Source organism: Crocodylus porosus, unplaced genomic scaffold, assembly GCF_001723895.1.
Source record: "Crocodylus porosus isolate Cpor-Errol unplaced genomic scaffold, CroPor_comp1, whole genome shotgun sequence".
NCBI lineage: Eukaryota > Metazoa > Chordata > Crocodylia > Crocodylidae > Crocodylus > Crocodylus porosus.
Genome location: NW_017728947.1, coordinates 56,591,926 through 56,605,997, shown reverse-complemented (window position 1 = coordinate 56,605,997; position 14,072 = coordinate 56,591,926). Strand labels below are relative to the sequence as shown.

Below are 14,072 nucleotides of genomic sequence, written 5' to 3'. Positions count from 1 at the left end.
TCTCTTGCAACTGAGGTATACTGCTTGGACAGAAATTGTGGGGAAGGTTTCAATGGACAAAGTTTTAAAGGAAGCTTAGATGTGTTGCTGAGTATTTATTAGCCTAAATTTTCAATTGTTTCTTCTCCCAACACTGTAGAATGAACCAGAGCCGGCTATTCGTAAGAGCTACCAGGCTGTGGAGAGAGATGGGGAAATTATCCGGGTACGAGATACAGTCCTTTTGAAATCGGGACCACGAAAGAAATCTATGCCTTATGTGGCAAAAATATCAGCACTGTGGGAAGACCCCAAAACAGGTACTGGATAGAGACAAGGAAACAAATTGTGTTTGTTGATACTTGTCAAATCTAGGAATGTGAGTGGCAGAATTAAGTAAGGGTTGTAAGTTTGCCAAATGAATTTCACCTATCACCCAATTTGGCAGTGGCAATCGGTGCTTCATGGTTATGCTTGGTAATCTCTGAATGTACTTGTGCTGCAGGAACTGAAACTCCCTCTAATCACTGGCCCAGAACTGGTAATTGGAAACCTTGTGTAGTCTTGAATGCATGTCTATTGATCTGCCAACTAAACCTCTTAGCAACAATCCCTCCCCCATGATTTTGTAGCAGCAGATAGCTCATGAGACACTAATTACTCAAATGTTCTATATGATTTGTAGCCTGGGAGATGGTATAAAGCTCTGGTTGCAGAGTTTTTTGATCTTGGCAGGCAGTACCATACTGGAACTTGGACATCTGGAGAATGCAAAATGGGAATTGGAGTACTGCAATTTCAGTTTTGAAGGCCCACATCTGACCAGCATTCTAGGCAAGAGCTAGAGAAGTTTTGTTTGCCAAATGGTGCGAAGATTGTCATAGCCCTTGCAGTTTGTGAGGTAGCAGAACATAAGAACTGAGGGCAACACTGAAACCAGAGCCTAGGGGTACTATTTTTGGTACTAATGTCCGGGAGTAAACATCCTAAGCATTGGACAAGTATTCTTGACAAAGTACTTGAACAGAGATGCTATTGTTTAGTTTTGTTCATTACTGACTTTGCGTGGGGCCACAATGGTTATTATGTGGTGAAGGTATAATGCAATAGTGACATGACTTGTTTTACAGAGCCAGTTGCTGTAACAAAAGGAAACCCAGCTCAGCATAAAATATTTATTGTGGCACAGCTGCAGCTAGATGAGAGCTATGGAAATGCAGGGGCTGATGGGATGAAGTGTAACTGAAAATTGGACAGCAGGATCTTTTTAGCATTTTCAGTCCTGGCTTCTAGATTACTTCTTTGTTAAAACATATTTTGTCTCCTTCTAGGGGAGCTGATGATGAGCCTCCTGTGGTATTACAGACCAGAACACACTCAGGGGGGCCGCAATCCCAGCATGCATCAGGTGAGAGGTTGTAAGTGCATAACTGGAAGGAGGGATAATCGGCAAGGATCTTCATACGTATATCTCTGAGGAATATTTCTTCAATGGTCTCTTATGGCGCCAAGTAGTGATGTACTGAGACTTGCTGTTTCCACACTCTCAGACCAAAACTAGTCCAGTTATCTCAGTGCAGCACTGCCCCCCCAGGAAGCTCTGGGCTGAGGCAGTTCCCCTGTCTTGGGGGAGCAGTGTGGGGAGTGTATCTCAGCACTCCACTGCTTTGTGTCATAACTGCCCAGCGTAGACATACCCTTGGCTTCTCCATGGATCCTGCCAGACTGAAGTAAAACCTCTGTGTTTAATATCAAGCATAAGCAATCTAATGTCAAAATTAACAAGTCTGGGCTATAGCAGAAATGTCTGTCTTTCCTAGGGCATTCTTTGCTTTAAAACTTCCTAGTTTTTCTCTCATCTGAACATAGCCCTTGTCCACCTTTAGAAAAGAGGGGTTTTGACTGTAATTTGAAGGGAATGTATGCTACATTGGAAATCAGGAAACAGATCTAGCCTATTCTACTCACTGTTGCGTTTTAAATTAAATCAAGATTGGATGTCTTTCTAAACAGTCGGCTTTAACAAGAAGTTCTGGGATTGATCTAAGATGTAGTGGGTGAAATTCTATGGCCTGTATTACTTGGGTTATGAAACTAGAAGATCTGAGAGTGCCACCTTACCTGAGATCTATGAATTTGATACTTTGTTAGAAACTCCTATTTTTTTGGAGAGTTTTCCAATTCCTCTGACCTGAAGTAAGATGCATTTTAGATCAGAGGGAACTAAAAGCAATCATTTCTTTCTTGTATAACATGAGAGTGAATTTGTATCAAAGGGAAAGGAAGAACTAGGGTTAAGAACAGATTTAAGGATATACTCCAATGCTACAAACGATTCACAGCAAAAGTTAAATATGTGACTCATCTTCAGTCCTGAGTCTGTTGCCTTGCTTGGGATTGTGTGGAGGGGGAGAGAAACAAATATTTTAAATTAAAAAAAAATGCACTTATTTCAGAAGATGCAACCACTGCCACTTTTAATCTACCAATATGTTTTGGTAAAGGTACAGTAAAAGCTCTGTTATCTGGCATCCTCTGGGAATGGGGGATGCCGGTTAATCAAATATGCCAGTTAATCAAATGTGCACCATTTGGTGCACTCCTCAGCATCAGTGTGCTGGGGGACAGGCAGGGGGGCCCCGCGCAGGCTGCTTTGTCCTGGGCCGTGGGCTGAAGAATTGGCAAAGAAAAACTCGGCTCATAGCGGCGAAACGGGAAGTCCCCCAGAAGTGGTCCAGGAGTCCTGTTCTCAAAAAAGTTTGGTACCTTGCTTCATTCTAGCCCACAAGCTGAATCTTAGTGTATTCAGCCACTGTGGTAAGGAAGAACTAACTTGGTCTCTTACTCCCGCACATTTCAATATACAAAAGCTGCTCTAAAAGAAGCTGCCATTGGGCTAAGTAGCTGGTATAGGCTTGCCAAAGATGACTCAGGTGAACTTGATCTAAGGAGTAAGCAAAAACACTGACTTAAGTACTTTCTTGTGTTCAATGTTGTTTTTAGCAGAACTATAGCTGCTAAGAAAAATCTCAAATGATGAGTTTGCATTTGAGATAATAGTGGAGTTTTTCCTCCTAGCTGCTTCCTTAGGGCTCTAGGCAGAAATATATCCTATGGGCTATTGCCTTCAGACTCGCACACCAGCCACCTTTACTTCAGATCTTCTTCTTAACAGCTGATGATCATATATGAGATTCTTTAAATGAGCTTCATTATGGCTTGACCTGTACATGTTCAGTTTTGCTCAGCCATTCCCCAATTTGCTTCAGATCCAACTATTTTAAATTACACTAGGGAGAAGGGGGCCATCACACATTACTTCACTTAAAATTGCCCTTTAACTTGGATTGGGATGGAGAACAAGCAAAACAAGAAAAAAGATAGATCACTGGTGGTTTGGAGGGGAGATCAGTACCGTACTATTCATGCCCCCTTCATGTCACTCTAGTAGCATGAATGAATCAGAATTTTCTTTCTTTCCTGTACTAAAACAGTAATGAAGATAAGAACATCCCCAGCATCTTGGAGATGTTGGGAAGCAGGGGGCTTGGGGGGGGAGAGCTGCCACTTTCTTTCAGCAAATAACCAAAGAGGAATGTGAATGGAGGCTTTCTCTTTGCTTTGCAAGTTCTGAGTCTTTCTCCTTGCAGCCCCTTAGGTCAAATGTTGGGGTAGGTCGAAGTGTTTCATCCAACAGACAAAACCACCTTCTCAACCATAGTATCTTATTACTGTGCCCATGTATTGGAAGAACAGTTTTTAAAAGCTGCATTCACATTGCTCAAAGCAGCACTCTGAAGGCTCATCTGATGAGAAGCACTTATCACAGTAAATGTCATAGACTATCGGGTACATTTGAAATGAAAGATGTTATTAAAGCAGCATCACTGAGCTGCCTGTGGGTGGCATCTGTTTTCCTGAAAAGTCATACTTCTGCCACCAGCAAGCAGGTGCGGGGGACCTGATAAATCTGACTATATGGAGCAAGATGGCAATGGAATAACTTATGGAAGAGGTCTTAACATGCTGGTGAAAAGACAGAGAGAGAGAAAAGCCATTCTGTTTACCAAGAGGCCATGAACTCTTAATGTAAATTGTTTGGGTTAAATGAAATGCTTGTTTGGAGAGACAGTACCTTCTCTTTAAAGAATACCTTGTTGTTTGCATACCTACTTGTCATCTCTTTGAAGGGCACATGGGACAGCTTGATTCATTTATCTTTGAAACTGCCCAGTTGGGTGACTCCCTGTTATTTCCTCTTTGCAGAATGAGATCTTTGCATCCAGGCATCAGGATGAAAATAGTGTTGCCTGCATTGAGGAGAAGTGCTATGTTCTGACCTTTGCAGAGTACTGCAGGTAGGTGGTGCTCTTAACTTGCTGTTGCTTTTGAAACCTATCTCTGTATCAGTAACTCTTGTCACTGTTTCCATTACCTAACCTCATCTTGCAGAACTGTACATGCTTTGCAGCCTACATATTCTGTAAAACTTTGCTAAATTACGTTTTACTGAATGAGGTTGATATTCTAATCAAGGGGTATTTGTCATGTTGTATTCTTTAGGATGTCTCTGTTTTTTGTGTTTATGAATAGTTTTATAAAGCTTTATAAGTGTTGATACATGAATGACCTCTCTACAACAGCACATGAACATCAGTAGACTAAAATTCAGTGCAACTCTGACATTTCAGTTTTGATTCCTACTCTACTTCAGTTTGAGTCCACAAAATGTTTTTGGCTTTTGCCCCCCATTCTCACCTGCATACAGTCCCAAGTTCAATTAAAAGATTTGCTTTCTGTATTTGGCATCACTTATACACCTATAAATTTCAGATACTAACAGCATCTCCCTATAGTTGGCCTAGAGTATACATATTAAACTTGCTTTAACATCAGAGGCTCCGTATTTTCTAAGATTCTACCATTTAAAATAGCACTGACAAATGACGTTTGGGTTCAAGTGCTCCCCTTAAACTCACCTTAGACTATTAAAATGAAAAATAATCCTTGAAAAATATGTCCTACTGTATATGCTTTCCCTGTATTCTGTTTGTCCAAGATAAGGCAGCATACAAATTTAGTCGGCGATATTTGCACAATTGTTACACTAGTTTCTCACCCTAGGCTTTGTCATTTGGGTATCTAAAATGCAAATTAATTTTAAATGAAATGGAATTACACTGACATTTTGTGAACATTTTACATGGAAATGTTTTATGGAATCTATAATTTAGTTCCAAATTACTTGATGCTGTTAACAACTCAGCCCCAGAAGCAAATGGTGGTTGAGAGTAATGCACTGTGGGATAAGACTTCTAAGCAGAATTGGCTTGTGGCATGAGTTGATGCTAATAGAGACAGCCAGAGTAAACCATTTAGAATCTAACTCTATGGAAATAATAAACGGGGATCTACCTAAGTTGCGTTGAAGTGCACTGCACATCGGTTCTTTCTAATCTTCCTCTTTTTGCTGTGCGCCCCACCCCTGCCACTGGTGGAGGGGCCCCAGTAGCCTCACTGCTCACCACCCACTCCTGATTGGCCAGGAGGCAAGCACTGCGGTTTTAAATATGTCAAGGTTTTTGCTTCCCATCCAATCAGCAGCAAGAGGCAGGGCTGCTAGGGCCCCCTCTACCAATCAGCAGTGGTAGGCAGAAACCATGGCAGACTTAAAATGAGATTAAAGGAGGTGCTGTGCAGCATATTTCCAACACTATCTGGGTAGCTCTCTACTAAGTGGAAATGTATCCTTTTGGTGGCTGAGAAGCGACTGAGTGATTAGAAGTTTTAAATATAGTGTTCTAAAGATAGTGTCAATTTTTCTTAGGGTAGAAAAAAAAAATCAGAAGTTCTTGCTAAAGTGAGCCACAGAATAATAATAATAATAATACCATAAAGCAAATCTTGCTTGCACAATGGGCCCCATTCAAAAGAGACAACATAGTGACCTGACAAAAAAAGCTTGGTATATCCAGGCAGAAACAACCAGTGAAACAAAGTAGGTTTTTTCCTATTCTCTTCTCTTTGATCCCCCTGCAACTGATGTGAAGCTATGCCATGCAGTTGGTGTACTGCTTTTGCTCACAGTGTGTTGTGTGCTGTGCATCTTGGCACAAGCAGAACTATTTCTGACTCAGTGGCCAAAAGCTGATATGCTTTTACTGGCCTGCATAGAGAGAACTTTACAGATTGGGCATTTATATGGCATCCATTCATCGGTGAGTGATGGTGGATATTGCAGCTATTCTTCTGGCTGGTAGTATATTTTCTCTTGTGGCTGTAAAGACCAGTGTTAGTCTTGCAGGTCCTGCCACAGTGCATGTGGCGTTAGGAGCTACTGTACTACTAGTAGACTGGGCATTTACTGTGTACTAATTAATGACATAAAAGAGATGTATAATTTGTTCCTTGTTGGGCTGGACTAGTCTAAATGCTGAGGGAGTCTATAAAAACACTGGCAGACATGGAAGGGACCTGCTCTTGGGGTGTGTCAGCAAACCTGGCTTAATTTTGAGATCACCTTTGCCCTTTATGGAAGAATGTTTTAAGCTGCTTGGAAAATTGATAGGATGGCGTGAACTGTGGCATCCCTTTTTTGAAATTTTTCAGGTGTCCTGCCATGCTTCTCTGCCACACCTCCATCCTGTTCAGGTACAAAGTTCAACTAGTTGAGTTAGTAAGAAGATACCCAAAGCTAATTTACATGCCATATTCAGTCATAACAATTTCATCTCAGTGCTGACACTGCTGATATAAAGGGAGAATGTATGGCAGGGTGGCACCTTAGAGATCAGCTGATCCAGATGAAGTAGGTTGTTGTCTTCAAAAGCTTATGCCTCTCTGAACCAGTTAGTGTCTAAGGAGCAACCTGCCCTACCTTCTGCCTATCTAGTTGATATAAATTACTACTTTGGTAATTTAGCTGGGCAAAAAGGAAGCCTTTCTTACAGGATGCAGCAGCTCTGTCTAGTATATGTACCAAGTGGGTTGATAAGGGCCTCCTCGCTCAGGATCATGTTCTTCAACAAGCCAAACTTGGAAGCCCATGTTTCATCAACAGCTCTTTATAACATCCCTCAAACATTTCAAATTTAGCAGTACTGTTTCTGGTGCTGACCTTGGTTTGGAGTTTCCTGCCTTTGACCTCTAGGCTGCATTACTTTTTTGCATGTCTGCTATTTAATATCACTTCTACTCCTGCAGCTGTTACAAAATAAACTTGACAGGGCTACAGGAGCCCTTGCTTCTACACACATTCCCAAAATTGCACGGTATACTGAAGCAGCAAGTGAGCAGTGCTTTACAATTACTAATGTGTAGCCTTGCATAACTGGGCAGGTCAGGTATCATCTGTGTAGGTCCTCCTGCTGCTGAAATTCAGGTAAGTGTGGTTGTTGATAGCTAGTTAGAATTAGAATTAATAGAAATGAGGCACAATACCTTCCCTATGGAGCCTGAACTACTGTTCCTCAGCATTCACCAGCATACTAAGCTCACATCTCAGTGGACAAAGTTCAAGTCTTTTACTGTGCATTTCACTTGGCCTTTGGATGTTGGGGCTTGTTTTGCTCCTGCTCTTCATTATGTTTGGGCCTGTTTTCCCAACTAGTACTAAAATATTTATATCTTTCAGGGGTCTGCTAACCTTATGCCACAAGTATTGAAAATTAACGTGCTGGTAGTAATGTTGTCAGGTTGACCAGCGGACAGCTGTACATTTTTCTGTGCATATAGAGTCTTGCTTAGTCATTAAGGGAGTACACCATACTTTAAAGAGCAGTAATGCATTAGAGCCATGTTTTTTTCAGCCTTCATTTGCAGACCCCTAAAATATTTTGAACAGAGTTGTTGGACCCCTTTGGAAATCTTGAATAGTGGTATGGACCCCTTTGAATTGTAACTGGGTATGCACATACTTTTGATCATAGCTGTCTTTTGTAGACCCCTTAGACATAGTCTGCAAACTCCCTGGGGTCTGCTGACCACAGGTTGAAAATCACTGCACTAGAACATGTTCCTTCCTTCTCTTGAATCCATGCTCTTGAATGGCAAGATCCTGCAGGATCAGTAAATGGCCCTGTTGGCTCTGAAGGGAGTTCTTAACGACTTGGCTACGTTCTTGCTTAATTGCCATCGTCTCTGTCTGAGCAATGGCCTGACCTATAATCCTTCCCCGGTGCTAATCAATAGAAGAGAGGCAAAGGTGGAGAAGCAAGGCAGATTAATTGTCAGAATCCCTAATAGTGCCAGATCTACAGCAGGCTTATGCAAACTGCTGTGCTACTCAGTATAGTTCAGAACAGCTATTGCTTATAAACCAACCCAGATCACCTCTTAGGAGAAGCTGTTTCTGTTTCATAAACTTACTGTCCTCTCCCCTACCCCCACATAGCCAGTCAGGAACATGGTGCCAACTTGAAGGAGCAGTAAGGAGTATTCTTTTTCAGTCAGAGGCTTTGTGAAAATTTGGACAGGGAAGACACCAAATGAAGATTCTACATGAATTTTTGTATTTCATTGCCTTGCAGATTTTGTGCCTTGGCAAAGCGTCGTGTTGAGGGCATCCCGGGCAGGAAAACAATGATGGTTCCTCCATCAGAAGAGTATTCCACACCTCCACACCGCAAGGTGCCAGAGGACACTGATCCAGACCTGGTTTTCCTCTGCCGCCATGTCTATGATTTCCGACATGGGCGCATCTTGAAGAATCCACAGTAGCGAAACTCTTCAGGCTGACTATGGTGATAAGTGGCACCAGAGAGCCAATGGCGAGCTGACCATCTGGAACATCCATGCACTCTCAGCAACTTTTTGTAGTGCTGCTTGCAGGCGAGAAGTAGTGTCGAAGCGCTCCTTCCTTAGACTGAAAAAATCTCCATGTTCAGGAACAAGTCCCTGTTGAGGAAGGCAGCAGTTGAAAGCACAGCACTTCATTAAAGAGCATAAACTAAGATGTACCTATAAAATAGATATATGTATATAGATATAGGTACTTGCATATGTAAATCTATATCTATATATGTATTTAGAGATGCATATATTGGATGGGGATTTGCAGGGGATAAAAGCCAGTAAACTGAATCCAGAGCCATCATTGGTGGGAATGGTCAGAACATGTAGGAGGGATGCTGTGGTGCATTGCAAAAGTCAAGCTGTGATAGGTCCATGGTTTTTATGTCCTGATGTGAAGAGTGAGGACTGAGACCAATTCCTTTGCAAAGCACAGGATAGTCATGCTTGCCCAGCAGAAAAGACAGGTCAGAGGATTTTTGATGAGACTGCTACTTTGAAAAGCAACAGTTCCTTTTGAAATTGCCTGTATGCAAAGCAATTTTTGCCATGCTGAATAGTTTTTGCTTTGTAAGGGGAGAGGGGGACCCCTTTTCCCTGTACAATTGTTCTATAATCTGTGATTTACCACACAGATTGAGGCTTTTCAAGCAGGCCTTAAACTGTTTCATCATTGAGAGAGGGGGCAGGGATTATAAACCTTACATCACACCATTATGGAAAGCTGCATGTCTGCCATAGCCATCCTTACCTCACCCCTGTGGGTCACTCTTGCCTGCCAGGTACACCTCCCACAGGTGTGTCCTGCTTTAGGTGCACGCTCGGTGTGCTCTGTAGGTGAAAGCCATGTTTGTCTTCTCTCCAGAATGGCAGACTCCTTGCCCAAATGGTCCTCAGCAGGCTTCCCTGAAATGGTCAAAGTGGTTCACTCATTCCCTTCCCAGTTCAGCTGTCTTTCCTGTAGTTGACAGTCCCTGTAGAACCAAACTCTCCCCTGAACGTGGAGAAGCTGGAGGCAGTGGGAACAAACAAACTGTTTTCCTTGGGCTTTTTAATTCTAAGCACCTGACTCAGCTGTCTGTCTTGGGTGTGGTTGCACTGTTGAAGAAATTAGCAGTGCTGTCTCTTGGCACTGCCCTTTTTTCCTCTCCCCTGCCACTCATACTGATATCTGAGCTTGCTCACCAAAGTGGCTTTGTGGCTTCTGAAAGGAACTGACCAATGAGAGGTTTGCATTGTTGAAAAATGCTACCTGATTCCTACAGACATTTTTGCCTCTTGCCTTATGTGTATAGATTCTAGAGATACTTTAGTTTATCTTAACACAAACTATTCAAGTTAATTCTAAAGAAAACCAAAGGACAGCATAACAGAGTCCATTGAACCCGTCACACAAACTGGGGATCCATTTGTAGATTGCACTAATTTAAAGAATGAGAATCAACACTGTAACAGTCCGTGTACCTGCTGACTGCTGGAGTCACTCATTTAAGCTAGGGACCTGCATTTTCAGTTTTTGGGGCTCCTGAGCTAGTGTTAAATGATAGAAGTGTTCATACTGCTTTAATGTTGTTGTCCTTTCAGTGGAAGTAGCACTACCTACCCTCACCACACACACACAGAGAGCTGGAATCAAGGGTTTCCCTCTCGCTCTGGCTGAGGCTCTACCTGCCTGGTCTACAGAAAATACCATCACATAAATCCCGTTAAGTGGAAATGGTGCAGTCTGTGTTTCTGCATGCACAGGAGTTTGCTCTACGTACCAAAGAAGGGAATGTGTATGGGAAGATGATCGTAAAAGAAGAGGAAGATTTGACTCGCTCTAGTGTGGGACAGTGGGGCACATGTCCAGCCAGTCTCAGTGGGCAATTCCTGCTCAAAGTTCCAGAGGATAGTGACAAATCCCAAAGTCTTGCCAGTGTGCCCCAGGGGGAAGCTCCCAACCTAAATGTGTTGTAAGAGGTTTAACCCTAGGTAGGTGAGCAAGGATCTGTAGGTTAAGCATCTTAATCCATTTTATACCTCAAGATACCATTGGTGTCAAAGTTTGTTGTTCGTATTTCCTTAACAGTTAATTTGGATATTAGTCTCTTGGAATAATGAGGTCAGGCCACTGGCACTACAGCACAGGAATGGGGGCAGGAGTACCTCAGACACTCTCACTTGGACAAGTTGGGAGCATTGCAAAGAAGATGCTTGCTGGTGTTAGAGGGCGTCTTGCATCATCTTGCTCCTTAGCTATAAATGTGGAGTGCGTGTTGAGCAATATTGTAGTCTGTAGCTCCTGCCTGTGCTCCAGGTCCCTCAGTGAAAGAGGTGGCAGTTGTGGCTACAGTAGCTGGTGGGTGAGGATGGTGCACAAGGGGAAGGAAGCAGGTGGATTAATATGGGGAAACCATACAGAATGGTGGTATGGAAAAGTCTTGGAGACCACCAAATAGATAAGTTGAAGCCTGTTTTTAGGACCAGTTTGACCTTCACCCTGAATAAGCAAGCCTGTCTGGGGATCCTCTGCTCCAAAAAGTAGTTTTATGAATGTTGTGGTGACAGGCTTTCTCGAGACCACCTGCCAGTTTAGCCACTTAGCACTACTGTGATGGCAGTAAAGGGTTTGAAATCCTGCCTCAGAAACCACAGTATCTTGCTGAAAATTTTATTTCTCCTGGTTGCCTCTCCACCTTTGACTTATCTCCTCTCCAGATGGGATAAAATGCATTGAACTTGCCAGAAGAGAGAAGAGGAGAATTTGTACTTGCCCTGGTTGTGGGATGGGCTTTTGTCCCCCTCTGGAGAGGAGAATCCTGTCTTTTCTGATGTTATGTCAGAATCTGCTTCAGGCCAAGAACATTGTTCAAGACTCACGTGGTTGCTTATGCTGTTGTGCAAACAGCATGTAAATGAAATGAATTGTCTGATCCGTAATGAGAATATTTCATGCTTTTTTAATCTATTAGATATGGAAATATTTTTTGAAACTGAAAATGCAGTCAGTAGAATTTAAATTGAAACATAATACATGTAAAATATATTTTAGTTGATAATTTTGTAAAATGCACTTTTTTGTGTCTCTTCCCTGGTTTCCCAGATCTGTATTTCAGTGTTTACAGATGGAATGAGAACATTCCCTATACCCTCCTTCTGTGAGAAAGATATATTAGAAGTAATTCTTAAAAAATAAATTTAAAAAATTGTATTGATTTAGAAAACAAATGTTGAGTTGTATGTGGTTTATTTCTGTCACTTAGAATTCCATGTTTAATGCTGGCAACAGAGGACAGTTTCCAGGTGAGGTACCTTAATTTAAAAAAGAGAATAACATTGTAGCATTAATCTAATACCTGACACAATCAAAATCAGGTTAGAACAGACCTATATCACCTCTGGGTAGCTGACTGAAAGGATGAAGGGTTCATGGTGTTGTGTATATATCTATAGAAGGCTACAGTGACCTAACAGAAGGGGAAAGTAAATAAGAATTTGGGTGCCTTACACTTAATACCCAGATAGCATCCATTAGCTAAGCCCCTAGTATACACCAGAGTTAAATTATAACCAGATCAAGTCATGCTCCAGAATGTTTAATGGTTTCGATTTCTCTATTGCAAAAATGATGTAATGTTGGGTATCTATGGTTTGTGCATGGTCCTATTTCATTAGCCGTCTTTGCTAGTTTGCTTATCTAGAGCCAGCTCACAGGTGCTTCACTACTTATGACTTGTCCAAAGATCTATCCTCTTGTTTTCTTTCTTGCTAGCAGATTTGAAAAAGACTTTGTGCATCACAGCCATATAAGAGGAGCATTCACTGATGCTATCCTCATTTTATTAATGGAGCTACTCTTCCTGAGCATCCATGGTATGCTTGTAAATCTTCTAATACCCCTGTCACCCCTCAACCCTTACTGCCTTGGCTATGCTAATTAATTCTGTATTTTTGCTGTCTTTATCTTGTCTCTGCAGCATTAACTGAGTGTCTAATCTTGGCTAGTTCCCTTCCTATTTCCAAGGAAGACTTTTCTTAAATGTCTGATGTCTGATTAGTCCTCAGTGAAGTTGTATTGGTCACTTCTTGCTGTGTGTTCTTTTGGAGGGGAATAATAGCCTGTTTCAAAGTTTTTTGTGTTTTTTTTTCATGTCTTTGCAAATTGTAACTCAAGGCTTAGGCCCAGAAGCATTCTACACATGGAGCCAACTATGCTAGGAAAGTGGCAAATGATCCTGTTTCCTTTCTGTCTGCTATGTGTAAGAGACTTCTCCACCAGTGTGTGACACTGTCATCTGCTAAGGTTGTCTCAACTGAGACAGGGCTGCATTCAAGTAAAACTCACTCCCAGAGGAAATACAGCCAAATTGTGAAAGTGAGCATGTTCTTATATTTTAACATGGATTTAAGGCACTGAGAGAGGAGAAGAAAAGTGCAATATTTGTTCAATAATTGGCCTATAAGTAAATCGGCCATCTGGTGGCAAACCAGTTAGTGAAAATATCCAGAGCACTTATCAATATGTAATCCTTACTCAGGTTAATCCGTCCCATCATTGGACTTCTGTCTGTCTACAAAAGGACTGAGATTTGGCCAACAGTGCAAATAGCCATAGCAAAGGACACATGCAGCTCTCAGAAGAAGCACTGCTCCTGGCCACCAAAGCTAGGAGAAGTGAGGGGCAGGGTTACCAACTGTCTTTAAGTTTATGGACAGTCCATTTGGAAAAACAAAACAAAACAAAACCACAAAAAGCGAAGAAACTATGATCTTGACTTGAAGATCTGTTGTCAGAATGAGTCGGATGCAAGTATTACTGGACAGACCAGTGCCACCTTGCATTTGAGTGGAAGTGCAGCTCACTGCTGTGCAGGGAGGTCTGTGTCAGGGCTTTGTGACCCATGGGAGCCTCCATAGCTGCTGCCTCACCCCCCTCCCCCAAAATCATGTGCTGCCACTGCATCCCATCAGCCATCTTCTGCCCTATAACAGCGACTCAGTTCCAAGATAAGCAGACCTGTGTTGCTTGGGAGTGGGGAAGCTTGTTTACTTTAAAATACCCAGATAAAATTTTCACAGGTTTCTGGGTGGAGGTTGAAAATTGGTGTTGAACCTCTAAATTTTAACCTGGCCTTTGTTATTGCGGTCCAGGGCATAGCAGAAGGGTTACATTTGTTACATAAAACATATGTCAGTAAAAACGTGTGGTTGTTAGTAAAGAGTTTGCATATTGCAAGAAAATAAAAATCTTGGCAACCAGGGTTGCCAATTGTCAGCAGATTTACTGACACTTAATTAAAAAAAAAAAAAAAAAAAAAAGG

At 42.0% G+C, this 14,072-nt stretch overlaps 1 protein-coding gene across 1 annotated transcript in view; it reads left to right on the top strand.

Moving 5' to 3' along the window:
* BAHD1 (bromo adjacent homology domain containing 1) overlaps window positions 1-11,979 on the top strand; it is a 45,319-nt gene extending 33,340 nt beyond the window's left edge. Inside the window, exons 4-7 of the mRNA XM_019552086.1 lie at window positions 140-299; window positions 1,311-1,387; window positions 4,246-4,337; window positions 8,508-11,979. Of these exons, the coding sequence (XP_019407631.1) occupies window positions 140-299; window positions 1,311-1,387; window positions 4,246-4,337; window positions 8,508-8,697 (519 nt within the window). The 3' untranslated portion in view covers window positions 8,698-11,979. The remainder of the gene's footprint in view (window positions 1-139; window positions 300-1,310; window positions 1,388-4,245; window positions 4,338-8,507) is intronic.
* Window positions 11,980-14,072: the final 2,093 nt, after the last annotated feature.